Source organism: Pongo pygmaeus, chromosome 3, assembly GCF_028885625.2.
Source record: "Pongo pygmaeus isolate AG05252 chromosome 3, NHGRI_mPonPyg2-v2.0_pri, whole genome shotgun sequence".
Lineage (NCBI taxonomy): Eukaryota > Metazoa > Chordata > Mammalia > Primates > Hominidae > Pongo > Pongo pygmaeus.
The window spans coordinates 5,051,879-5,079,839 of record NC_072376.2 but is presented as its reverse complement, the minus strand read 5'-3'; the positions used below and the strand labels follow the sequence as shown (position 1 = coordinate 5,079,839).

The 27,961-nt window shown below is 47.3% G+C and overlaps 1 protein-coding gene across 8 annotated transcripts in view; it reads right to left on the bottom strand.

Annotated features, from left to right (window-relative positions):
* The window catches only part of AFAP1 (actin filament associated protein 1), a 179,911-nt gene that overhangs the window by 37,545 nt on the left and 114,405 nt on the right, over positions 1-27,961 (bottom strand). For all 8 annotated transcript variants that reach the window (XM_054484910.2, XM_054484904.2, XM_054484908.2 and 5 more), the window contains exons 7-10: positions 23,646-23,741; positions 20,566-20,647; positions 14,090-14,239; positions 5,122-5,333 (exon numbers count right to left, since the gene is read on the bottom strand). In XM_054484910.2, coding sequence (XP_054340885.1) covers positions 5,122-5,333; positions 14,090-14,239; positions 20,566-20,647; positions 23,646-23,741 — 540 coding nt within the window. The remainder of the gene's footprint in view (positions 1-5,121; positions 5,334-14,089; positions 14,240-20,565; positions 20,648-23,645; positions 23,742-27,961) is intronic.

The following is a 27,961-nucleotide window of genomic DNA, read 5'->3' as shown; positions in this document are numbered from 1 at the left end:
AACAAAGCAGCAGCTATTTTGTATGTTGAGAAACTGGCTAGTGATATTGTCCATGTAACAAATCATTACTAACCATACACAATGAGGCCATGAGGGCAAAGGGAAGGAATGCCCATTAAGTACCTTACAGAGAGCAAAAACACAATCAATGTTTGCCAAATTAAAATGAACTGATTTGAATACCTGGATTAAAACAACAAAATCACAAATGTGTTCTCTTCACAGGTCTTATGTCCTTCCTAAAACAAAATCTTTTTTTTTTTTTGAGACAGAGTCTCGCTCTGTCACCCAGGCTGGAGTGCAGTGGCGTGATCTCGGCTCACCACAAGCTCCGCCTCCCAGGTTCACGCCATTCTCCTGCCTCAGCCTCCTGAGTAGCTGGGACTACAGGCGCCCACCACCACGCCCGGGTAATTTTTTGTATTTTTAGTAGAGATGGGGTTTCACCGTGTTAGCCAGGATGGTCTCAATCTCCTGACCTCGTGATCCACCTGCCTCCCAAAGTGCTGGGATTATAGGTGTGAGCCACCGCACCCAGCAAACAAAATCTATATTGAGAATGTATCCATGATTAATCTATACCTATGTCATTATAACCATTTCATCAAAGCATTTTTAAAATGTTTTAATACAATTAATATCTAAGATGTAATTGATATTATTACATTAGAGTTTACCAATTGTATTCTTCATAGTTCATTGTATGAAATTTCCTCAGAGGCTTTTAGAAAATAATATTGTGGTGTTGGAGGTATTAGTTCTCACAGCTTTTAATACATAGATAGGTATAGACATAGAGACGTGTGTGGGTGCATGTATGTATGTATGCATGTACGTGTGTATATACACTTGTAAGTATCTGTCGTATGTATAACATATAAATGTGTGAATGTGTGTGTATGTATCCACATCCACATCCACACATCTGTTTCTAGCGTTTGTCTACTGAAAAGACCCAGGAGCTCTGGCCCGCCGGCAGAAGTGAGCACATCTGGCCCCCAGATCCTGGCTTCTCAATTCTCCGCCATTCTCCACTAAAAGGAATAACATGCTTTGGAGGAACGGCTGACTCCAGGTCTGGAGCAGGGAAAAGCATCTCCTTGTGCTATAAAGTAAGGAAGGTGCTCCAAGCATGATGGACTGTAGTCTCTTTATTACAGGGACATGGCAAAGGACAAACAGCCAGCTCCGAGGGCCTCCTGCTGACCAAATCTGTGATAGTTTGACCAAAATAAGTCACGACAGTAAAGGATATAATCACTGATTAAAAATCCATGGGCTGGGCCAGGTGCAGTGGCTCACGCCTGTAATCCCAGCACTTTGGGAGGCCAAGGCGGATGGATCATGAGGTCAGGAGATCCAGACCATCCTGGCTAACGCGGTGAAACCACATCTCTACTAAAAAATACAAAAAAATTAGCCGGGCATGGTGGCAGGCACCTGTAATCCCAGCTACTCGGGAGGCTGAGGCAGGAAAATGGCGTGAACCCGGGAGGCGGAGCTTGCAGTGAGCCGAGATCGCGCCACTGCACTCCAGCCTGGGCGACAAAGCGAGACTTGTCTCAAAAAAAAAAAAAAAAACTATGGGCTGGGCGCGGTGGCTCATGCCTGTAATCTCAACACTTTGGGAGGCCAAGGTGGGCAGTTCGCTTGAAGTCAGGAGCTTGAGACCAGCCTGGCTAACATGGTGAAACCCCATCTCTACTAAAAAAAAATACAAAAATTAGCCGGGCCTGGTGGCACATCTGTAATCCCAGCTACTCGGGAGGCTGAGGCAAGAGAATTGCTTGAACCTGGGAGATGGATGTTACAGTAAGCCGAGATTGCGCCACTGCACTCCAGCCTGGATGACAGAGTGAGAACTTGTCTCAAAAATAATAATTAATAATAATCTATGAATTCCCACTAATATACATACATATATAAACAAACAAATAATTAAATAGGAGTAAAGGAAAATGGTCTCGCAGTAGATGCTAGCTAATAAATGTAGAAGGAATAACGGAATTAGAACGTCACCATTTAGCAACTGTCATTATGATTGTTTCAGGCAAGAGTCATTAATGGATGCTGGAACTAGTGGGTGAAATTATGAGTAATAATAGGATAGTTACATAGTTTCAAAGCATCTTCCCACATGAGACTTATTAGAGAGAGGGGGAAAAAATGCAGTCAATTTACAGTGGGGAAACCTTACCCAAGGGATCAAAATTAATATCACGAGCAGTGAGACACACAGACACTGTGGGCCTCCTGATGTAACGCAGCATAAAACAGGCTGCCACCTCCATGGGCTCCCGCTATAATTCTCTGCTGGATCCCAAGGAAAGGCAACAGCAGACGCGCCCAAACCGGGGAGCCTTCTACAGAAGAGCAGTCTCCTTAACAAGTGTCAATGTTGTCAAGCCAGACGGAGCAGGCTAAAGAGACGCGGCAGGGGACTACAACACACGGGCTGGGGTTTCCTTCTGCTCATGAAGGACACGATAGGAATAACTAGGAAAACCTGACGAAGATCTAGGACTCAGACAAGCATGCTGTATGCATGGTAGTTTCCTGACTGGGATCATATTACACTGTGGTTCTGGTAAGGTGTTTTCAGCAAATATACATCAAAGTATTTAGGGATAAAAGCACAACACACCTGCAAAAGGTTCTGAAAAAATTCCTACACAAAGACATACAGACATAGAGAGAGAGAAACGGGCAGGCTGGGGGGAGAGTGCACACGCAGGGCTGTGCAAGAGACAGCAAGCATGGGGAATGCTGGTCTTTGGCGGATATGAGTGAAGGGCGCACAGGCATCCTTTGTGCTATCCTTGCAACTTTTCAGTAACTCTGAAATTATCTCAAAACAAAAGTTAAAAGGATCTTGGAAAAAGTATAGATTGCAACTCTATTGGCTGGCTCACGGCACTGCAACTCTATTGGCTGGCTCATGGCATTGCAACCTTATTGGCTGGCTCACGGCATCGCAACTCTATTGGCTGGCTCACGGCATCGCAACTCTATTGGCTGGCTCACGGCATCGCAACTCTATTGGCTGGCTCACGGCATCGCAACTCTATTGGCTGGCTCACGGCATTACAACTCTATTGGCTGGCTCACGGCATCACAACTCTATTGGCTGGCTCACAACATTACAACTCTATTGGCTGGCTCACAGCATTTCGCCACTGATGAGGTCAAGCTTCTTGCTTACATTGGAAGGCTGTAGATGTTTAATGTGTCACTTGTAAGTGAAGTCACTTTTCAGCTGTAAAAATAGTGTCGTACATGAAGTGATACTGGGTAAACTTCCAATTCTTGCTGTCGTGTCATTCAGGAAACTGAGTCTACTCACTTCAGCTCTCTCAATGAATAAGCACCTTCCTCAGTGGTCCAAGCGTTTGTGAAGGTATGAAATGCTACCGCTTTCTCTCCAGGACTCGGGGCACACAGCTACTGTGCCCCTAGCAATGGCAGGGCAGGTGACTTCTTCACCAAACAGCTCTCAACTTCCACCCACCCCCACCCCACCCCAAGCTTCTCTGGGCACTCGCCCAGCGTCTCCCTCTTCATTCCTGTATCTAACCCGTGCCAATTCATGCCTCCTTTTCCTTGCAACCCTTCTCAGATCTGCTGTCAGAGCTCTCATGGGAGACCTGCATTGTTACATCAAGAGTACAGTTTATTCATTTAAGTTTTCAGCTTTTTTCCACTGCCATCCACCCTACAGTTTTCAGCCCACATAAATGTTTACAAGGTACACTGACTCTAGCTCAACATTCGTGTTTTACGGTGGGTAAAGAAGCCGAGAGAGAACAAAAGCTTTGGCCGTGGGCAGGGTCTGCACAGAGCTGAGACTGGAGCCCAGCTGTCCCAAGCCCATCTGAGCCCAGCCCTCTCTGTTAGATCACACTGCTGCAAAACCAGCCACGGGGGCAACAGTGCGTGCTTCTGACCTTCCCTTACCTCCTGAGCCCTGCAGGAAAAAAAGAGTGTTCATCTATTTTTCAACCCCACCAAAAAAAAGCAGCCTCTGTGAAAATAGTCCCTGCAATGAACTCCTATGTGTGAAATTCAAGATCTTCAGAAAGACTGCCTGATGGGCAGCCGTGGTTTAGATCGCAGCCCCAGGCACTCTCTCCTCTGCCGATGAGCGTCACTGTGCAGGCATTTAGAGCAGGCTCCACACCAGGTGAGTTTCTGCCACACACCAGCCACCCACCACACCTCACATGAACTGGTTTCTATCGATTCTACAGCATAAGGTGCATGACATGAATGCGACCATCTGGCGTGTGAATGCACGGATCTATCTATGTGTGTGTATCTTTGCATCTTGGTCATAGTAACACTAAGTGGGGGGAAAGACTGAGAAATAAAGGGAAAAATCACAGGGAAAAAAAGGTCTAAAACTGGGTAGAAAACATCAACAGAATGTTTTCTATGATGAAAAATTAAAAACTTTCAATAATGAAAGTTTTGAGTATGTAGCTTTGAGTTTTAACTGAAAAGACAGTTTTCAGGAGTAAGAAATTCTAGTGAAGCAGCCAAATGAACAACAAAGCGTGCACCAAGCCCAGGGCTCCGAAACAGCAAAGGCGCTCTTTCAGTGTCTGTGTCATGTGGCTCACTGGCCGCCGTCCATAAGGCATTCAGATGGCCCCAAAAAGTCTTCCATCTGTAAAGAAGTCAAGAACATTCCAAAGGAAACATTTACCACCATTTCAAAGAGCTCCTGGGGGAAAGAGCTTTCCTGGAAATTTTAAAACAAGTTATTTTCCAGGTGCTTTAGAAAAGCAATGTACTCTATGGGATTGTGTATTTAATTTCCCTGCAAACAGGCATAAAGAGGAACTCAGACAAGGAGGCAAGTCAATCTGATGTGTACAAATGGGTAGAAAGTGGTGCTGGGGTGCTGTCATTGCCATTGTCATATCTCCCAGAAAAAAAACTGAGACAAGAAGTAAAGCAAAGACTCATGGACTGGGCAGTGAGAGAAAAGGGGGTGGGCCCAAAAGAGCTGCTGTCAGCAAGATGGGAGGAATTTTGATAGAGGAGTCACCATTCGCCTTTTGAAAGGAAAATCACCATGTGTGTCCCTCTGTGGAGTACAGCCCCTGGGAAATACCCTACCTCCAATACTGCAACCTCCTGGCCATTGCGCAGCAGCCGGAACGTCAGAGGATGTTTAGAATCCAAACCCGGGATCACCTCGCAGCCACGGAGCGGAATAGACACAATATGGGTCTTCAGGTCGGTCCTGTCCTTGTGGAAAATGAGCTTGTTATCTTTCACTCGGCACCAGCGCTCCCGCCAGCGGCTGTTGGAGAGCACGTTCAGATAGCCTGCGGGGACACAAGGTCACAGGTCAGCCGCCTCGGACAAGACCAGGCACGGTGAAGACGTCTAGAGTCGCACTGAGGAGGCCCAGGGATGGGAGTGTGGATAAAACAAATCCCTCACACGATCGATCAAGCTTTAAATGCAAATTCACATAAACTAGGAGAGCCGTGGCTACAGCATCACAAGTTTTGGGGGCTTTTCATGACACCACACAGGCCGTATCTGGAAGCCCCTCATTTAACATGTGCAAAGAACCAGTTACCAGATGCCTGGTGTGGATGTGGGACTACGGAATTCACCTAAAGCACGTGAGGAGTTAGCAAGCCGTCGGATTTCGGATGGCCAGGATGGGGGCACAACAGCTGCTTTCAAACTGGAAAAGGATTTCATTTATTTTGAGCAGCTGCAAATGATACAAGTAGGGTAAGAGTCACAGGCAGGCAGATTTTGGCTTAACAGGAAGAAACAAAAATATCTAAAAATGAAAACTTTCCAAGAAATAGGAGGCCCTGGGAGGCACTAAGATCCCCAGCGCTGGAGGTAGCCCGCAGATGGCAGAGGCCCTGAGTGCAGGTTCCCACCTGAGGCTGAGGACGCACCTGCCACCTTTCTGCTCCTCAAACTGCAAAGTGACTGGTGAAGCTGCCCAGAGGAAGTCTCAACTGTAAAGTCTGAACGTACGTGGAAGTCTGTGACCCGTGTCTCGGGGGCGGCACATCTTCAGTATATCACAGATACAGGAGAGGCAGAATGACAGGAGAAATTATTATCCTCATTTCAAAAAGAAAAACCTCCTCAAATACAGGAAATGGACACTTTTCACTTTTATGTTTTACAAACATCAAATGCATTCTTCTAGAGATAACAAGGCATGAAAAAATAGATATTAGGGTGGCTGTACCTTCCAACTACACCATAATGCTAGTAAATTACTGCCCCCTTCCTTTAAGATTTAGAAAGCGAGTTAAATAGCATAGAAAATGTTGATAGTGGGAGAAAAGGAAGTACCAGATTCCTAACTGAAGTTCAGCTACTCCTTCAATTCACACATGCACACACACACATACCCCTTCCTCAAAAACGTTAAGAAACAAACAAAATACATCCTTTCCAATTCAGATTTTTCAAAAGGTCCTTTTCCAGCCAACAGTAGTTCCAGCTACTTGGGAGGCCAGGGTGGGAAGGTCACCTGACTCTAGGAGTTCAAGATCGGCCTGGGCAACACAGTGAGACCCTATCACTAAAAAAAAAAAAAAAAAAAAAAAAAAAACACTAATCAATTAAAATGCCTTTCCAAAAGGATTTTGGAGGATGTTTCTTACTGCTTTTATGTTCTCAGTCTTACACACCTTATTAGCAATGGATAAATGCTATAAAGACAAAAAAAAAAGAGAGAGGTATGTTCAGGACCCAGAATGATGCTTTATTACTTATAAATATTGGCTCAGTGGCTTACTAGCTAAGTACTTATAAGGTCTAAATTTTCATTTAGACTTTTCTACCAACACACACTGAAGAGAAATGCACACTGCTTCTTCCGGAACTAAAACTTTCATCTGGGGTGTGGGCTGCTGTCCTTAAGGAGTGACAGAGAAAGGAGGAGGAGCCAGGCTGAAGCTCCAAGGCCTGTGCCGTGGCCGCCCTCTTGTGTTCAGAGAGCAAACTACACTCGACCCAAGCTCCTTGTACTTCAGACACTTAGGAGGGCTGCAGGGAGGTGAAGAGGCCCTAGATTCAAAGTAGGAAAGAGTCTCAGAGGCTTTACTTCTTGAAGGAGGACGTTAACTCCCAGATAACGTGAAGTATCTTGTCCAGCAAAGCCAGACCTGAACCCCTGTTGGGAGTTAAAGACGGCAGATAAAGAGCTGTTAATATGAATACAACTGGGGCCTTATATCACTATTTTTGTTCTGTAAAATGCTATTTGTAAATGATGTAGTTCCAATACATTTATTCTTTTTTTTTTTTTTTGAGACAGGAGTCTTGCTCTGTCGCCCAGGCTGGCAGGCTGGAGTGCAGTGGCGTGATCTCGGCTCACTGCAAGCTCTGCATCCCGGGTTCACGGCATTCTCCTGCCTCAGCCTCCCGAGTAGCTGGGACTACAGGCACCCGCCACCATGCCTGGCTAATTTTTTGTATTTTTAGTAGAGATGGGGTTTCACCGTATTAGCCAGGATGGTCTCGATCTCCTGACCTTGTGATCTGCCCGCCTCGGCCTCCCAAAGTGCTGGGATTACAGGCCAATACATTTAGTCTTTAAAAAGAAAAACAAAGCGCTACTTAAAAAGAGAGTCAACTATCATATCTGAGCGTCCGAGTAACAGCGCTGGGAACCACGTGCTCGCCATGGCTCTGACACCATCTAGAGTAACCACTCATGCTGAAAGCCAACATTTTTACATTTTTAGACTTTCACGCAATGACAGCTAACTATATCAATCCTAAGTATGTTTTCAGCATGAGTTGACAAACATAATGGTGTATCTAAAAGGAAAAGGAAGGCAAGGACTCCCCTCAAATAACTTCACATAACTGAGGTGCATTAAGATAACACGCCCAAAAACGGTTTCTGAAAAGGAGCAGTAAGCTACAGGGCAAGGAAAACAGCCCGTACTCTGAAGCGGTCAGGGCGCAGGCACCCCTTCACGGGGCCCGGAGAAGGAGCGGAAGAAACTGAGAATTGAAATGTCAGTGACCTCAATGACAGAGACCACACAGTGCAGTGGGGCAGCAATTCCCAACCACAGAGGACCCAGTCCCGATCCCCAACCACAGAGGACCCAGTCCCCAAGAGGGCAATTCCCAGCCACAGGGGGCCCGGCCCCGATCCCCAACCAAAGGGGACCCAGTCCCCAAGAGGGCATGGACTCTGCAGTGGGGCAGCAATTCCCAGCCACAGGGGGCCTGGTCCTGATCCCCACCCACAGGGGACCTGGTCCCAAACAGGGACATGGACTCTCATGGTGTCTTCTTCCCTGACAGAATCTGGCCCAAGGCCACCAGATACTATGAATTTCTTGACATTTCAGCCATAAGAGGGATGATTATATTGGACAGATCCACATTTTATTTAGAACAAGATTTTATATGAAATTATCACAATACCCCCCAATTTTCCCCAGAAAAAAATCCCCTGGGATAACAGACCTGTTCACATCAGCAGGTGGCTCCACAGTCACCTGTCTGTTTTCAGCAACTGCCCCTACCCCATCCAGCCCCCTGCCCCCATTTCTCAAAATGGGGAGGCCCAAAGTTCCTACTTTCTGGGTAGGGAACATGAAGAGGCCACACAGGAAATGGCAGACAACCTCATCTAAGGAGTCTAGAGTCAGGGGGTCCTCTGGACCCCCCAATATTCTCCCAATCCGACACCTCTAGCCTGGCTGATGAAATCAGTGCTGACTGGGACCCCAAGTCATCTCCAGGAACAGTTACGCTGGAACGACATCCACCACCAGGTGGTGCCAGAGTGCAGCCAGGACGGGGCCAACTTGGCTCCTGGAGCAAGAACTGCAGGTGGGAGCTTCAAGGCTCACCCAGGGCGTCTCAAGATTTAACTACTTAACAGGCAGGTCCAGATAGAACTGATTTTATTTTTGAATCTCACTTATCATATTATGGTAGGGTGTTACTGAATTTTAAAAATTTGTGAGTTTAGTTAAATGTTTTCTGCTAATTTCTGCTCCAAATTCAAAAGAAAAAGTGCAGTTTCTTGCAACAACACTGTGGCAAGAGTGCATGAGGAGATTTCACTAGAAATATAAAACTAACTTTACAGCCCGAAGATTAAACAAACAAAAAATACAGACGGAGGGGAACAGATATAAACCCTCCCGGTCAGCTGTTCCGGATATGGGGCGTCGCGGGTCTCAGTGCCAGGTGGCTCTCAAATTCCGGCAGCTGCAGAAGAGCAGGCAGCCAAAGCCTTTTAGAAGCGTGGCCAAGTTTCCATTTATTTATTCTCTTTAGGAAGGGAAATGATAGTGCCTGCCCACCCCAGAGGCTACTGTGCTTTGGTTACATGTGGCCAAAACGTTCAACACTTTTGAGAGACGTTTTATCCCAATGTAACTGTTCATTATATCTTAGCAAGTATTTGTCTCTGATCAGCTAGGAGGAGAGGGGCCTGCAAGAGGGGCATCAAGAAGCAGCTTTTGGAGAAACCAAATGTCAGGAAACTGCTGGCAGCTGATCACGGGCCTGCCGAAGCCAAACGCCTCCTTCCCGCTCTTCGCAGTATGTCCTCGACGAGGGCAGGGGCAGAGGAGCTGGTACACCAACAGCCTGTCACGGTGGCTCTTGGACTAAGAATGCCTTCCTGCCCTTTCATCAGACTGCATCTGATTTCTTTTTTTGAGGTGGGGCCTTGCTATGTTGCTGAGGCCGGTCTTAAACTCCTGACATCAAGCGGTCCTCTCGCCTCGGCCTCCTGAGTCGCGGGGATTCCAGCTGCATGCTACAGTGCCTGGCTTCGTCTAGTTTTCGTGGAGGTGGATTATGATACCAACTGCGACGTATCTAACTTTCTTGAATGTCTACTAAAAACTCCTGCCATTGAAAGAGCTTCATAAAGTCACAGAACATTTCAGCTGGAAGGGTCCCTGGGAATGGCTATCCAGGCTCCATGAAGCCTCCGACTTGCCCCCTGGGGCCTTTCCTTTCTCTCAGACTCTATGTTTCTCATAATTTACTCGTCTGACGTTGCATTTACTGTGCCTTGGATAGGTCTGGTATGCTTAGGTGATGTTTTTAAAAAACATGTCGGATGAATACATGGATAATCACAGTGACCATGTACTGAGCATAAACGATGGGCTAGGCACTGAGCTCAGTGTTTCATGTATTTTATCCTCAGTTTTTATGAAAACCAAGGAATTGAAGTATTGAGCCATTATCCAAGATGGAGGAGCCTGACATTCCCAAAGGTGAAGCAATTTGCTTAAAGGAATGCATGCATTCAACAAGCATTTACTGAGCTGATATCGTCTGCCAAGCTCTGCACGGTGCTGTGGACACAGGCAGTGAGCCAATGTGCCCCTGTTCTTACGCCAGTCATGTAGAAGGCGGAAAAGTGAAGTAGGGACAGCAGCGTTACAGGCCCTGAACTGGCAACAAAGGAGGCACTTTTGGTTTTTCTCAATGCAGAATGTGATACCATTAGTCTAACATTTCAAAACTTCCATCTGGTGGCCTGGGGTGGGGGAAGCAGAGTAGAACAAGGTGAGCCAGTCAAAAGGTGCCACAGTCCCAGCCACAGGCGGAAATAGGGATGGGGAAGACAGAAAAAGGTGGAAACGCATTTCCTGGTAACGACAGCTTAATTCATAAAGTGACAATAATTCCAGGACTTGTAAGCACAGGAGAAGGGCAAATAAGAGAGAAATTTTGGTCAGGGTCCTTTGCGCATGTCTCAGATCGTATTATCTACGCGGCTGTGAGCTGAGCTGACCGGCCCAATGCTAAACGCGTCAGTCAACGTTACTCAATAGGCATTGCAGGGCTAGGCGGGCGGACCCGGCCAGCTGGGCTGCAATCCTCACCACATTAATATGAAAGGCAACTGAGAGACTTTGGCCCAAACCCCCCTAAACCTTTCCAGCCGGCAAGCACCTGCAGAGAGCCTTCCCTCCCCTGCCCCCACAAGCAAGGCCCTCATAGCAGCTCTGTCCTGCGTTTAGGGGCACGGCTGACCCAGCTGCACTGTGTGGAAGGGCTGGCATTTGAACTCCACTTTCAGTGGCTCCTGGGTGCTCTGTCCTGTGGGCTCAGCAGCACTGCACTTCCGGCCAGTCCAGCTTGGCCCTTCATCTCCCTGGAGCAGAGAGCAGCAGCTGCGGAGGCTCAACTTGGCAGGCTCAGTCTCAAGGGCCTTTGTCCAGCTCCTTTTTTCTGCCTGAAACTTTGCAGCTGTACTAAAATAACTGAAAATGGTCACTGTTGCCCCTTTATTTTTCTAAAAGCTCCTCCCCTCTCCCCTTTCCCCTGCAAAGAATTAGATGACAGCTTTAAAATCTTGTGGACAGAGGATGTTCTGTTAATATTGAGGCAAAAGCTGTCCACTAAGCAGTTTGATAGGAATCCATGTGTCTAATTAGATGCTGTGGATTCAGTATTTCTGCTCCCTGAGTGACCGACTGTGCTTCCAAGAAGGTACCCAAGAAGAGAGTTTACTGCAGTGTCTAGTCACCAGCACAAATGCAGCTATTTATCAGGAGGCACGAGAGTGTTCAGATCTTTGCGGGGAAGGGATAGGGGGAAGGCCTGTGGGTCAGGGAACCAGCAGAGTTGGGTCAGAGGCTGTCTCTGCTCTCAGCTCGCTGTACGGCTCCGAGCAAGCCACACAAGCTCTCTGAGCTTCAGTGCTCTCCTTTGTAAATGGAGGGGTTTGGGCCAAAGTCTCTCAATTGCCTTTCATACTAATGTTTAATTGTTTTTCAAGGAAGAGTTTCTATTTCCTCCACTGACCTAGAGCATTAAAAAACAAAACCAAAAACAAAAACAAAAGAGTAGTTTCCGTCTTGTTGGCTAATTCCTGCTTTCTGTTTTTAATCCATAACCCCTGTATTGAATCCCTAATTCCCGATTTCTATTTTAATCCCTAACTCCTGTATTTAGTCCCTAATTCCCGCTTTCTGTTTTTAATCCCTAACTCCTGTATTTAATCCCTAATTCCTGCTTTCTATTGTTAATCGCTAACTCTCAAGGGCTGATGTGAGGCAGTCCCACCTTCCATGCGCTCCAAGAAAGGCAGAGGTCAGCGGGCCCAGCACTGGGGCACCAACACATTCACCCTCCCCATTCTGTGCTACAGCTGTTTCCTCTGACAGCACTTCGGCAGGGTGGCCGCCCTTTCAGCTCTCGCCTTATTTAGGGAGGGAAGGGAGGGTAGTGGAGAAACATCAGTACCAACTGGCCTGCTCCTGTGACTCAACTGCCATTTGACCAAGTTCAGGGAGCTTGGAATGCACCAGGCTCCTCGGTTACCTTTATGGTGATAGCCTTCCCCCCTAACTCAACCCCACAGGCAGCTGTTTCAACAGGACCCCTCTGCAAGACTCCTTCAACCACATGACGCCTTCACTGCTGTCTGCCCAGACAACTTCATTGTGTCCACCAGAAATCGGTATGATGCAGCTTCCCAGATCACACCGTGAAAGCTGCCGAGGAGCTGAGACTTTGCCTGTCTTCCCTTCGAGACAGTGCACGCCACAGTGCCTGCTGGCTCCTCCCATCTGCCCCTGCGATCCATCCCTCCTCCTGACCACCACAGCCCATCCTCTGTATTATCCTTGTGGCATAAGCCACACTGCTGGGGCGTGAGATCTGTTGAATAAACTTATCTTTGTGTGGATAGCCCCATTTAGGCGCTGTGGGGCAGGAACTAAATGAGGTATCTTTTGGCATCTCAAAATAAAACCCAACACCTTGGACATAACGGGTGCTCAATAAGGGGTGGGGGTGACTAGAATGACTATTCAAATAGAAGGAATGATGGGCTCACACTGCGGGGAGCTGAGTGAGCCGCAATAGTACACAAGGAAAATGACAGCACATTCCTAATTTCTCAAAAACGTAGCTCACCAAGTTTTCCTCCTAGGAAGAGCTGCATGGTTCTTCTGAACTTGATTGCCTAGAAGGCATTCCAGATGGAAACTCTCACCCATGTCTTCATGGAGACCACCCCACAATGCTGGATCCCCCCAGCCCACCAGGGTTCTTATGATCCTCTCACAGCCTCTTGGGTTTTCCCTCCTGTCGCCGCCAGAGCCAGTCATTACATACATGTTTCTGTGGTAACATGGCTAGCAGACTGGAAGCCACGGGGGGCCAGGGCTGTTGTGGCCACCAAAAGGTAGCTGCTCAAAGATGACTTACTAGATGAAAGACTGACCAGGGAGATGGTCCGTGTGTTAGACTGGATTTGAAACTTCAGTTTGAGAAATGTAATTGGTATAGTTTGGATATTTCTCCCCTCCAAATCTCGTGTTGGAATGTGATCCCCAGTGTCGGGGGCCGGCCTGGTGGGAGGTGCTTGCGTCATGGGAGCGGATCCCTTATGAATGGCTTGCTGGCTTCCCTGTAGTAATGAGGGAGTTCTCACACCAGTGGTTCCTGCAAGATCTGATGGTTTAAAGGACCCTGGCACCTGCTCCTCTTTCTCCTGCCATGTGACACACCAGCTTCCCCTCTGCCCTTGCCATGAGTAAAAGCTTCCTGAGGCCTCATCACAAGCTGCGCAGATGCTGGCACCATACTTGTATAGCCTGCAGAACCATAAGCCAGATAAACCTCTCTCTTTATAAATTACCCAGCCTCAGGCATTCCTTTGGTAGCAACACAAAGTGACTAACAGTGACGTGATAAGGAAGCTTAGTTTTATCACTTTGCCCAAAGGAAAGAACTGGCCTTAGTTCTGTAAAGGTTTTCCCACAATCCTTTCTTTACCAGCAGCCCCTGTGTATGCTGTCCTTTAAAAACACTTCCAAGGGATTTGGGGGAACTTCAGAGGATTAAAGGGAAAATTTTTTTTTCCTTGAAAGAACCTTAGAGATCATCTCAAAGGCCTGCAAAGTCTTGTATGAATAAGAGGTAAAAGTGTAAACATTTAATACATTTCCCACTATCTGAATGGTTCCAAGTCCAATGCAAAAGAGCTCAAATTAATGAGCCTTGGATGAAGTGGGTACCCACACCACCGCAGGAGAAAATGAAACCCACTTAGGCGCATGCTGCTCGTCTCTGGGAAGCGCAGTCTTACCACAGGTGGGAACATCTTCCTCAGCTGAGGAGGTCTGCTCGTCTGTGGACGGCTTTTTCTTTCCCAGGCTGATGATCTTGGTGATTTTTTTCCCGGTGACTTTCGGCACGGTGCCTTTGGCCTCTGATTTGGAACTTTTCTTCCTCTTCACTGTCAAGAATCACAGCAGCAAAAATGCAGGTTTTAATTGTAGATACTAACTGAAAAATAAACATACATCACAACCCATTTCTTCTTTCCCTTGGCATGTTTTTTCTTTTTTTAAAGACAGGGTCTCACTCCGTCCCCCGGCTGGAATGTGGTGGTGTGATCACAGCTCACTGCAGCCTTGAACTCCTGGGCACAACTGATCCTCCCACCTTGGCGTCTGGAGTAGCTGGGACCACAGGTGCATGCCACTACGCCTGGTTAATTTTTGTACTTTTTGTAGAAATGGAGTTTCGCCATGTTGCCCAGGCTGGTCTCAAACTCCCGAGCTCAAGTGATCCACCCACCTTGGCCTCTCAAAGTGCTGGGATTACAGGTGTGAGCCACCATGCCCTGCCTTTCCCTCCACTTTTACTTAATGAGCACTTGCTGTGTGCTGGCTATGGGTCTAGATGCTGGGATTCCAGCGGAACACAGGGCTACTGGTAGGAAGCTTGTTACAAGGACCACATGGAGATCTAAGATAGGGTTATGTGGAAGAGCAGCTGGGCGGTCAGAGAAAGCCTGTCCAGGGGTTGACTTAAATTAATAACTAGCCATGCACATCTCAGGGAGAAAACCATCCAGGCAAGAAAAACATCACTGACGCAAAAGCTGTCAGGCTGAAAGCAGCCCCAAGTGTCTGAGGAACAGAAGGCAGCTAGTGTAGCTCCGGCCTGGCTGGCAAGGGGAGGCCAAGGAAGGGAAGGGGAACAGACTCTTCTTCAGGAGCCCCTTGGCCATCTGTGAGACACTCAACTCGGCCCTATCCAGAGCTCTCAGACCAGGGGCCTGCCTTCCAGCCCCTCATGTTTGGTTTAGCCGGAACAGTGTTAAATTGGAGTTAATTGCCGAAACATAAAACTCATACACATTGTGCATAAAAATGATGCCTGGCTTCCTTTGAAAGATGGGAAGATCTAGCAACTCTGGACCCGCATGTGGGCAAGCAACAGTGGCAGAACCACAGAAGCAGTCTCCACGCAGATGGGCCAGCGAGGGACAACATGGGGTGTTTCTCATCACTCCCCACCATCTCCTACGACGGAGGCCCAGGGTCAGCTGCCAGCTGGCATCCTGTGTCTGCCCCATCCAGTCATGGCACCTCTCTCCACTGCTGAGGACGCTGTCCGTGACCTCCGGCAGAATTATAGGGGCAGGGATCAGGCAAGAAATCAGAACGTGCATGTGAGACAGCACCAGAACTGAGTGACAAGACCCTTTGGGCCAGAGAGCGACCCTTGGAGAAGGTGAGCTGTCTGCCCGTCTCATCTCCTGAGGGCCATTATGTGCCCGGCACTGGAGCTGAGGGGAGGCCGGCGAGGCGCTCAGGACACAGCTGCACTGCGGGGCTCACTGGAGCTGAGGGGAGGCCAGCGAGGCGCTCGGGACACAGCTGCACTGCGGGGCTCACTGGAGCTGAGGGGACAGAGAGATTCTCAGTGTCATGGGCAAACCCCACCACCCGACCCTTTCCCCTTCATCTCCAGCATGAATCCCTCAACCTGCTGGCTGCAACCCTCTGGAGATCACAGACCCTTTCAGAAGGTGATGAGAGTCAAGGACTCCCTCCCACCCCCCACTCCAGGAACAAATGAACCCACACACATCCTGCAGAAGAACTGCAGAGGAAGTGTGGCCAGGGACACAAGATGACACGCCCTGGCCTAACTCCTAAACCCTTCCTCTACACACGCACGCACACACACACGCAGTCCCCTTATCCTTCCCAATCTCCATCTCTCTCTGCTGGCGGGAAGTGGTCCTCTTTCTGCCTCCACTCTGCTGCCCCCACCGCAGCCAAATGCGCGAAGGCGGCAGAACATACCCCTGGTGTCTCCTGCCTCGGGCCTTGCCCTCCCACACTCCACCCTCCCGCTTAGGTCCTGGTCCTATAGCGTTAGTGCCCTGCTAAGAAGAGACGGCACAGGCACAGAAGAAAGGCTGTGTGAAGGCCGTGGGCGGGGAGCCGCCTTTGAGGAAGATACAGCCCTCACTAGGCACCAACCCTGGCGGCACCTGGGTCTTGGACTTCCAGTCTCCAGGGCTGTCTAAATACATGTTGTTTCAGCCACCCGGTCTGTGGTATTCTGTTATGGCAGCCCAAGCTGACTAACACAACACAGTCCCAGCATTTCTGTGTTACTTTAAACAAATCAGACTTAGGCCTCCTGTGATATTAGAAACAAAGAACCCAGGAATGCCACCCCCACCCCTCCTTCCACTCTCCCAACACGTACACACCCTCTTTTAAAATAAAGCGCCGAGACTCGCTTTCGATCCCTAAGTCTGAAGGCACAGCCCCTCCCAGCTACCATCAGACAGGGAGCGGCGGCTGGGACAGCTGTATCACTTCAATGTCACTTCAACCAAACCAAGAGGGACAGAAACAGTGGACGGCCCCTCCCAGCTGTTTCTGAAGACCCAGAGGAGGATGTTTCAGCACAGTCGCATTCCCGTGAGCTTTACAAAGAAGAACCTGTTGGCCAGGACAGCCCAAGTGCCCGGGGCACCCTGAGAAAGGCTGGTGGAGCAAGAGGCATCCCCCACAGACAGTGTGGCCCCCCCAGAAAATGCAGCCCATCGCAGAGAGCTGGGGTGTCAGATGAACGCCCAACTTGACCGACAAAGTGCTTGCTCGACTCTGACTACAAAGAAATGAGATTATAATTAAAACTTGGAATTCCTTGAATACTCCCTGATTAGTTTTTAAAAAGGAAGACGTACGGTAATCCCGGGGTGAAAAAGCCCAAGTACGTGGGAACATGAGGAGAAAACCATCAGGAACAACTTGATGCTACGTAGCAAACAAAAGGCAGAGATGAGCACAGATCACAGAACCAGGAAGAAAAACTCAACACTCAGAACGCTCAGCCCCCTGCAGCTAAAGGGTAGAAAAGCTGGAGTGTCCAGGCACATGCTGGCCCGTGAGGTGGGCAGGCACTGGCACACGCCACTGGAGCAAGACTAACGCGGGGCATTCTCTAAAACCACGAGTATCATAAACCCAGAGAGTTTCCCAGTAACCTACGGAAATGGGAATTCAGGTGCTTTTTATTATTATTATTTAGGCTACTGGGAGGAATAGGGGCATGAGAATGAATACTGTCAGACTATTTATTCAATGACTTCTACCAAAAGACACATTCACAAATGATCACATCTTACAGATGTGAAGTGGGGCTGAGGAGCCTCACAGCCCCCAGACAGAAGGTCCCAGCCTTCTGTCTGCACTCCTCAGCCCACACTCCTCACGCCTGCTGTAGGATCAACCATACTGTGTCGGTCTATTAGACAGGAGGGAGTCCGCCTTGAGAGAAGAAACAGGAGTTCCAGAGTCGTTCCCTGTGGCTTTGACCGCATGGAGCCTCGACTGTCTCTTTCTTCATCTGAGATTCTAACACTAAGAAAAACCTGTATGAGTTCAGGATTTTCTCTATGCAGCCCGCAGAGAAATGTGTCTGAGTTATCACGTGGCTGGGATAAAAGGAGTTTAACTCAAATCTCTCAGGTGCAAATTGGTCAAGAGTGAGAGGCAAGGATAAAAGCGAAGACAGAAGGTTAGAATGTACTTCAACCTTAACTTTCTCCAGTAACTATTGAGTGTCTGCTACATGCAAAGCACCATGCCAGACAAAAAGAAAATGTGTAAACCAAGGTCACCACCATTTAATTCCAAAGCATAGAAGGTTGTTCTTGTTAAGAGGAAACAGGAGAATTTTAAATATAGATATATTTGCTTACAAGTGCATCCAGACACACATATTATTCTGTAGAACCTAACAGATGCATTGGGAGAAGAAATAGCAAACCAGAAAATGAACCAACCAAACCAACGTCTGCTGTGCTTCAACTTCTAAGCAGGAACATTGAGATTGTATGTTATTTTATTTCAGGGCAAAACTTAAAGATAGCTTTCCTGGTTTTGATTACACATAATGTGTGCCCTGTGGAAGACACAGATAATACTTTCCACTGAATAACTTCCGATGGACAGAACCAAAATTGCACTCAGATAGGACAGACTTCGAAAACCACATATGAAAAAAGTGGGTACCGTGGCCTCTGAGAGTGAACTCTGTAATGTCCTAACAGTCCAGATGCTTTGAGCTCCGAGATTCTTAGTGGGCTGGACTGCTCCTTGGTTTAAGGCGATGTCACCACAGAGAACGGAAACACTTGGCTCACTCCAGGAGTGGGCAGGTGGGTTTGGGTGGTTGCATCACTCAGCTGAGCAGCCAAGGCCACAGGGTCAGTGAGCAAACAGGCTGTCTGGCTTTGCAGTGGGAACTCTGCCTCCACACCCACAAGTGCTGCCCTTCACCTCAGTGCACACACTGCTAAGGAAAATTAAAGTCCAGCCACAGATCGGGAGAATATACGTCCAAAACACATCTGATAAAGGCCTTGTATTCAGAAAAGACAAAGAACTCTCAAAACTCAATAAGCACAAATAATCCAATAAAAATATGAGCAAAATATCCAGAGACATTTCACCAAAGAAGATATACTGATGGCACATAAGCATATTTAAAAATGTTCAACATTGTTAGTTATTAGGGAAATGCAAATTAAAACACAATCACATACCACTACACCCCTATTAAAATGGCTCAAATAGAAAGAACAAAACAAAAGTGACAATACTGAGGCTGGAGAGAAGGCTATGACCGAGCAATCCACTCCTCGGTATTTACCTGAGGGAAAGGAAAACATACGTCCACGCAGAAACTTGTCTCTGAATGCACAGAACAGATTTTTAAACCATTGCCCCAAAGTGGAAACAGCTCAAATGTTCTTCAAGCGGCGAATGGGCTGACTACGGTCCATCCACACAATGGAATGCCGCCAGCAGCAGCAAAGAACCAACTAGTGACACTAGCCACAAACACGGCCGACTCTCCAACGCAGCGTGCTGAGTGAAAGAAGCCACACTCAAAAGTCTGCAAACGAGATGCTTCCACGTTATGACATTCTGGTAAAGGATAAGAAACAGATCAGCAGCTGCCAGGGCCTGGGGTAGAGGCAGAGGCACACGGGGGAGAAAGAGCACAGAGAACACGGTGGGGGCTGGGGGGTTAGAGCCGTGCTCCGTGTCTTGATTGTGGTGATGGTTACGTGCCTGTCAGTGTTTGTCAAAACTCACCAACAGTATGCCAAACGGTGAATTTTACGGCATTTAATTTCTATCTCTAGAAAGCTGGGCTGAAAAAGGTAAGACAGGCTTATTTGCACACCCGTGTTCACGGCAGCATCATTCACACTAGCCAAAAGGTGGAAACCACCCACGTGTTCATCGACAGATAAACGGGAAAACAAAATGTGGTCCATTTATCCAATGGAATATTATTCAGCCTTAAAAAGGAAAGAAATTCTGACACAGGCCACACCACAGATGAAACTTAAGCACATGGAACTAAGTGGAATAAGCACTCACAGGACACGGCCTGTAGGACTCCACTTCGATGAGGTCCCTAGAGGAGTTAGATTCATGAGACAGGAAGCAGAATGGGGTGCCAGGGGCTGGGGGAGGAGGAAATGGGGAGTCAGTTTTTAAAAGGGACAGAGCTTCACTCTTGCAAGATGAAAAGAGTTCTGGAGACTGATGGCGGTGATGACAGTACAATATAAATGTACTTCATGCACTGAATTGTACACTGAGACATGGTTAATATGGTATATTTTATATTATATTTTTATATAATGTACATTTTTAAAAATGTTTCAAATGAAGGCAAAATAAAGACATTTTCAGAAAACCATTTTTAAGAATCTCAGAAATCGGCAGGTCTGGCCTCCTCATTTTAAAGATGGAGAAACTGAGGCTCATCAAGAGGGAATACCTGCTCAAGATCATGGGGCTCAGCAAAGGCAGAGCTTGAATGGGAAAGTGGGTTTCTTGCCTCATCATCCAAAGTTCTTTTCACTGGACACCAGGTCCCTAAGCAACACGCCGGCTGCTCACCAATGCAAATTTGTCTCAGTGATAGATTGAGTGAAGAAATAACCAGCTGTGAGTCATAAGTTCAAAACATACGCAGGGCAGAAAAAGACAACAGATGGCAACCTCGGTCAAGGTCTGGCAGGATGGAAAAAGAAGACCTGCAGGGTTGATGTTAACCAAAGGGTTTTCCGGCACTCCCATCGGTATCCTCTGCCATGAGGACGATATCTACACATCTGAATCACCCAGGACATTTTTCGTACAATCAGACTTTACAAACCTGGCTGTGGGTTTGTTTTTTTTTTTTTTTAAGTATATATATGTTTTTGGCACAAGCAGAACTCACCTTGCTCCTTTCCATTACATGTGGTAATTCCATTTTCCACAACGCCCTCCCCGTCTGAGCTGGGTCTCTCTGAAGACAGTTTCTGTAAGGAGAAAAAGATTAAGTTATTCTTACAGTGGTCACTTGGACCAAGTGATGTGTGATGGATCAACCAAAAGTTATCTCAAAAGTGAAAAAACATGGGCCAAATTCATAGCAATCCAGAAGTGGTTAGAGCTTAACTATAACAAAGACTGGCTGGTTAGGTGGCCACAACCGCTTTAAAAACATCCAGAGGGGAAAAAAAAAAAAAGAAAAACCTCACTGAGGCTATAATTATACTAACCTATATATATATATATATATATATACTGTCTCATGCCTATTTCATTCAAATCACTTCTTGTAAATGATTTTGAAAAAATATTATGATTACAAAAAATATTTCCCTCACCAAGCCATATTATCCTTGCAGAAGTAAATATTCCATAGTCCGTTTAACTTCTTCCTGTCATTCACCAATAATTAATTGGGTGAGTGGCAAGTACCTGCTTATAACAAATACACTCAATGTACACAGAGTGAGGGCAAGGTTACTATCAAAACCCTTGGAGGGGGATGGGGTACTGTCACTATCTCAGTCCTAATCTCTGGATTTAATGAGTAATTAGGATTCCATGTTAGTATCTGAATGAGGTAGAGTGTTTACAGCTAGACCCCTTCCATTGCCACCCAAGAACCTGTGGGGTCATAGTGGAGGGCGTGGCCTCCAAACACCGTCCTCAGATCCTGTGCCTTCCACGAGGGCCTCGGAGACTGGGACACAGATGAGATATGTGGGCAGTTCCCAGGCACAAAGGAACACGTGTGTTCAACTCGGAATTCGAGGGGCAATCCCTTAAGAGCTGCAGTGAAGAAACGAGTGCCACTTACTGGGAAGCTGAGTTCCAGGGATACAATGACCTAGAGCTGGCACCGCCCTGGCTCTCACACCAGGAACAGCCAGGGGAATCCAGGGCAACAGGTCCAGCCAAGTGCTCACAGTACTGCCTTAGAAACCAACATAAGTAAAGCGGAATTGCCAGTTCTGGTGTGAGTACGTGGATGAGGAACTTGGATGCAGTATGATGGGAAATGAAATGGCATCAACCTTTTGAGAAAGCAATTTGATTTTCAACATGAATCAAGATCTTAAAAAAGAAAAAGAGGTCTATCCTTTGGTCTAGTAATTCAGCTTCCAGAAATCTATTCTCAGGTAATAGGCAGAGAATCGGCAAAAATTATGCAGAAGATGTCAAGTACTATTTTATTTTAGATGGCCAAAAAAGGACAAAACAGACCAGGTATGGTGGCTCACACCTGTAATCCCAGCACTTTGGGAGGCCAAGGCGGATGGATCACGAGGTCAGGAGTTCGAGACCAGCCTGACCAACATGGTGAAACCCCCGTCTCCACTAAAAATACAAAAATTAGCCGGGCTTAGTGGAATCCCAGTTACTCAGGAGGCTGAGACAGGAGAATCACTTGAACCAAGGAGGTAGAGGTTGCAGTGAGCCAAGATCGTGACATTGCACTCCAGCCTGGGCAGCAAGAGCAAAACTCCATCTCAGAAAACAAACAAAAAAACAAAACAAAACAAAACGACAAAACAACTAATGGGGGGGGCAGTTACATAAGTGATAGTGGAGTCGTACAAATTTGACATTAAGCTAATGAAAATGTAAAAATGTTTGTGGCTTAAGAGTTGTTAAAAACCTGGAAATTTGCTAATAATATAAAGGTTAAGTGAAAAAAAAGCAGTATAAGAAACTTTATGCATAAGCTTATCCAAACCATAAAAAAAAAAACCTTGAGCTCAGGAAAGAGTGGTTAATATATCAATAGTGTTAAGAGGAGCTGCATCCTCTATGTGCTGTTGTAATGAGTGACTTTTTTCATCCCATTTATGTTTCTATAAGCTTTCTGAATTTTCTAAAGTGAGCAGAGATTAGTTTTATAGTCAGGGAGAAAAACAGCCTGTTCCATTACCGTATAAGGATGAGGACTGTGATGTTTAATTTTACGTGTCAATGTGGGGGGCATTTGGGGATTACATTAACATTTAAATTAGGGAGCTCTGAGTAAGCAGCCTGCCCTCTGTAATGTGGGTGGGCCTCCTCCAATCAGTTCAGGGCTTCAATGGAACAAAAACACTGTCCTCCCTGAGCCAGTGAAATCTCCCTAAATTCCTGCAGACGCCTTCACACTTCACCTGTACCATCGGCTCTCCTGGGTCTCCACCTGCAGCCCACACTGCAGGTTTCAGACTTGCAGGCTCCATAATCATGTGAACCAATGCCTTCTAAGAAATCTGCTTCTACATACATACATCCCATTATTTCTGTTCCTCTGGAGAATCCTGACTCATATGAGGACAGGCAAAAAGGGATCTGTCTCTTCACTGGCAGGAGGCTAGAGAGGGAGGGTTCAGAAAGCCCCAGGGACACAAGCTGCCAACAGAAGGTTTCATGGCAGGAAGCCAGGGGTCTCCAAGGAAACAATATCAGTTGGATTTAGACAAGCAAAGTGCAAGCAGAGCAGAGCCTGTGGCGTCACAGTGATGGGCTCCGTACATTTCTGGCAGAAAGGGGTGTACAGATGACAGGCCATCCCTGCCCACTGCTGTGCCTCTCTGCCTTCTAACAAGAGTGCAAAGCAAAGGGAGACGGAGACACATCCTGCTCTGCTGGGAAGAGACCTTTGGGAAGGTACATTTATGAAGCACCTGCTGTATTCCAGAAGTAGACAGGCTTGCCTTCAGACTTCAGCTCTGCCGTTTAATAGCTATGTGACCGTGAACAAGCCCTCACACCTTTAAATCCATTGCTTCATCTGTAGCTGGGAGTAACAACACTAACTACACAGTCTGTAAAATGACTAATTCAAGCTTAGCACAAAACAGGCAGTTAAAAAGATGGGAAGCACGATTGCATTTTTTCTTTCTTTTTTTTTTTTTTTAAACTGGAAGTGCTGAAATTCTCAGAGAATGTTATCAAACTTTGAAGGAGACCCCAATCCACTGCAAGGCCACTGTCCCCACCCAGCAAGAGCAGCGCCCTTACCTTCTCTAGTTCTGCCTTGTGCACCGGGGAGCTTGGTGGAGGAGGACACTCTGAATCCACGGGGCCACTACAACCACTATAGGCTTCTTTGATCACCTATAAAAAGCACAGACACTTTGTGAGTATGCCCAAAGGCAGAGATACTTACAGGCTTGAACTGTGAGTTGTACAGACAGAGGCACATGGCGTGGTAGGGAAATTCATGGGCTCAAAGCACCTGGCTCTGAGTTCCAGGATGCCAGGTACTCATTTGTTCACTCACCCACGCATTCATTCACCCGATGTCTATCAACGCTGGTACTAACACAGGGCGTGGAACACGTAACTACGTTTCCTGCTGGCATGGAGTTTCATTCCATGTAATTTATTTATCGCCATGAACAATAAGGGTCACCAAAAGAATGACAGCAACATGAGACAGTAGTAAGTGCCACAAAGAACACACGATGGTGGGTGGCTACTTTAGATCAAGAGACCTGGGGGCCTTATGCAATGACGCTGAAGGGTCCAGCCATGTGAACAAGTGGTGGGAAAGGGCTCTGGGAAGCAGGAACAGCTGGTGAAAAAGCCCTGCGGTGGATGTGAAGAGTTCGGGAATAACCCGGAGTGCAAACTGGCAGGAGGCAAACTCCCTCTCGGGAGAACGTGGTAGGAGATGAGGCGGGAGGCCAGTAGGAGATTTGAGGCCCAGAAGAAGACAGGCCCTAGGAGCATTTCAAGGAGAGGAGGGACTGGATTCAAGAGCAATGGCTCAGGACCTACTGCCTGGGTTTAATCCTGGCTTTAGCCTTGGACACATCAATTAACTGCTGTGTGCTTCAGCTTCCTCATCTCAAAAGTGCAGGTGCAACAGTGCCTACCTTCTGAAGGTTAAATGCCCCAAGACAGGGCCTAAAGCATAACCAGCACTCGATTGTTAAAAGGCTGTAGCAAGCACTCTAGTTGCTGTGGGAAGAAATAATTATACAGGACAACTACAGCAAAAAAGCATAGGGAAATCCGTGAGAGGCCATTGCTGTAGCTGTGCAGGTGGCAGCAGGGGCTAGAGTGACCACACTGAAGACGGAAGGACGGAAAGGGAGTCAGGAGGTACCCAGGGGAGAATCGCCAGGCCCAGCTGGATTGGACATGGGGCTTGAGGGAAAGAGCTGACTCCAAGGTGACTCCTGGATTCTTAGTAACTGGGTGGTGCTATTTACTCAGAGGAAGACTGAACAGAGAAATGGGCTGGGTGGAGAGAAGCCAGTCTGAAGTCAACAGCAAACTTCTAGTCAGTGCTAGAAATAAACTGGGAGGCACTGGCAAAAGGATGATGCTCACAGCCTTGGTCTGGATGAGTTTACCAGGGAAGATGGCGAGACAGAGAAGAACAGAGATCAGGGAGAAGGACCCGGAGCCCACCGGCATCAAAGAGTAGAGTTAAAGGAGAGAAGCTGGTAAAAGATGCTGAGCTGGAAGGCACGGGAAAGCTGGCAGAAAACCAGGAGAGCACAGTCTCCAAGGAGAGGGAGAAGAGAGCTCCACGGAGGGAGATGAGCCCAGAGAGAGAGAGAAAGAGAGAGAGAGAGAGAGAGAGAGACAGCCGTGACTCCCTAAGGGAAGCGGAGACACTAGGAGTGGGGAGCGCGGTGGAGGAAGAGATGAGCAAAGGAATGCGTTTCCAAAGTGTTCCTTCTCCTGCTGAAGGATGCTTCCATTTTAATGAAAGGCAGAGTGAGGATGTGGAGGGAGGAGGGAGGAGGCAGAGAGGCCAGCACATCCTGTCTGACAGAGTCCACTTTCTCAGTAAGACTATCTGTTACCAGGCCTGGCGCAGTGGCTCACACCTGTAATCCCAACACTTTGGGAGGCTGAGGTGGGCGGATCACCTGAGGTCGGGAGCTCGATACCAGCCTGACCAACATGGAGAAGCCCCGTCTCTACTAAAAATACAAAATTAGCTGGGTGTGGTGATGCATGCCTGTAATCCCAGCAACTCAGGAGGCTGAGGCAGGAGAATCTCTTGAACCCAGGAGGCAGAGGTTGCGGTAAGCTGAGATCGCACCATTGCACTCCAGCCTGGGCGACAAGAGCGAAACTCCATCTCCAAAAATATATATATACATATATCTGTTACCAGCTGTGTGGCCTTGGGGGAAAGTATTTCATCTCTCGGAGCTTCAGTTTCCTCCCCAGCGAGGGAATAAGTGTGAAGATTACCTGTCTTGCAGGACTATGGTTAAACGGAGACAGTGAGATCTGCTATGGAAGAAGTCTAAGCCAGCATGTGGCATGTGGCACGTGTACATTCAAACCATGGAAGCAACACCATCATTACTGTCAGCATTTTGATGACCTATGATAAGAGAAAATGATTCTGGACTAGACTTCCAGATGCAGGGATGGTGAGCCTGCAGGTCAGGATTCTGTGCACAAGGGCTTTCCCAGCTGTCCCCTGCATGCAGTCACCATGTGTTTCTCCAACCCCTACTGAGCTCATCAGCATCCAGGCCCACTGTGGTCACGGGGGATGTGCAGCAAATAAGACAGACAAGGTTCCAGCGCTTGCAAAACTTACATTCTTAAAACTGAAAAGTTAGCAGGCAAAATTTTCAAAATGTCTTCTATTCTTTTTAGGACTAAGCTGCAATTTCAGTTAAACCCAAGCTTCTTCTGGGCAAAAAAGAAACACCAAAGTCCCAGATATGTGTGTAGTAATTTTGCAATTGGGCCTCCACAGACAGATCCAAATTCCCTCAGCTTGTGCTGGTGCTGGGATTAAATCCAAGGCCTGACAAGAGGCCAGAATAGTGTTTCCAGCCATTTTGCTCCTCAGCTGTTTTATGAAAAAACAACAGAGTGATGTCCACAGTTGAGACTACAAAAGAGAAAAACAAAATGAAAGAAGAAACCCAGAGAGCTCGCTGTCACGTCTCCTCTTTGCTAATGCCGAGGTGTGGAAGCATTGCGCAAACCTGAGCCTCAATGCAGTGATCTGTGTGTCAGATCTCTCTCGTTTCTCTTGCTTTCATGCTAATTGCTTTTTTGGTCTTTACTCCCTCACCTACCCTAAGGTGTTTATTAAGTCTCCAAATGACAAGGCAAATTTTTATTTGATTTGAGGACAAGACTTTTTCTTTTCACTAGGGAAGGCATGTTCACGCAATGGAAAACTCCTGAGCTTCTGCATCAAACCCACCTGGGTTTAAACCCCAAGTGGACCACTTGCTGTTTATGTGAAGCTGAGCAATTTATTCTCAGAGCCTTGCTTCCTTCCTCAATAACAAGCACAAAATAATACCTCAGGGGGTCACTGTGAAAACTAAACGTTAAAACAAATGTGAAGTATCCAGCCCAGTATTTCTCCCCTAACAGGCATTAAGGAAACCTGAACTCTTCCCACGATTATATTTAATAGTGTTAAACAAATGAAAATGTGCTTCCATTATACAAACGCACATGACATACTCTTCACTTTACACTAAAAGGCTGTACCCTATAAAACATAACCTGCCAAAACCCATCATCTCTGGCAAATGTTTTTATTCAAAAAAACGGTTGTCTTTTCTTTTTTCTTTTTTTTGAGACGGAGTCTCGCTCTGTCGCCCAGGCTGGAGTGCAGTGCCACAATCTCCGCTCACTGCAAGCTCCGCCTCCTGGGTTCATGCCATTCTCCTGCCTCAGCCTCCCAAGTAGCTGGGACTACAGGTGCCCGCCACCACACCCGGCTAATTTTTTTTTTCTACTTTTAGTAGAGACGGGGTTTCACTGTGTTAGCCAGGCTGGTCTTGAACTTCTGACCTCGTGATCCGCCCGCCTCGGCCTCCCAAAGTGCTGGGATTACAGGCGTGAGCCACTGCGCCCTGCCCCTCTTTCTTTTTTTTCAACGGGGGAAGGATCTACAAACTTCTTTGGCAGCACTACTCCAATTATTCCCAGCAGCCTCTTGGGTGGGGTGGAGGGGCTGGCTGTGTGAATGGTGTCTTCTGGAGGGGCTATGCTTTTTTTATATATACAGCTAAATAGAACTTATCTTTCAAGATTCAGCTGAGGTCTCCCATCTTCAGGAAGCCTGCTCTGGCCCTTCTGTGTGGTCCACGAGGCAGGGCTCCCCCTCCACACATGCCCACAGAGGCCTGAGTCTCCTGCTAAGTTGTGCTTGTGTTCATAGGAGGGGCTGGGCCTTGCTTTTGTCGCTGTTCCCAATGCCTACTTCGAAACAGCAACCAAAAGTTTGATTAAAGGGAAAACAATGAGGGAATGAGGAAAGAAATTGGAATTAAGATTTCTATGAAGAAAAAAAAGAAGGAAAGGAAAACAGAAGGAAAGAAACGTAG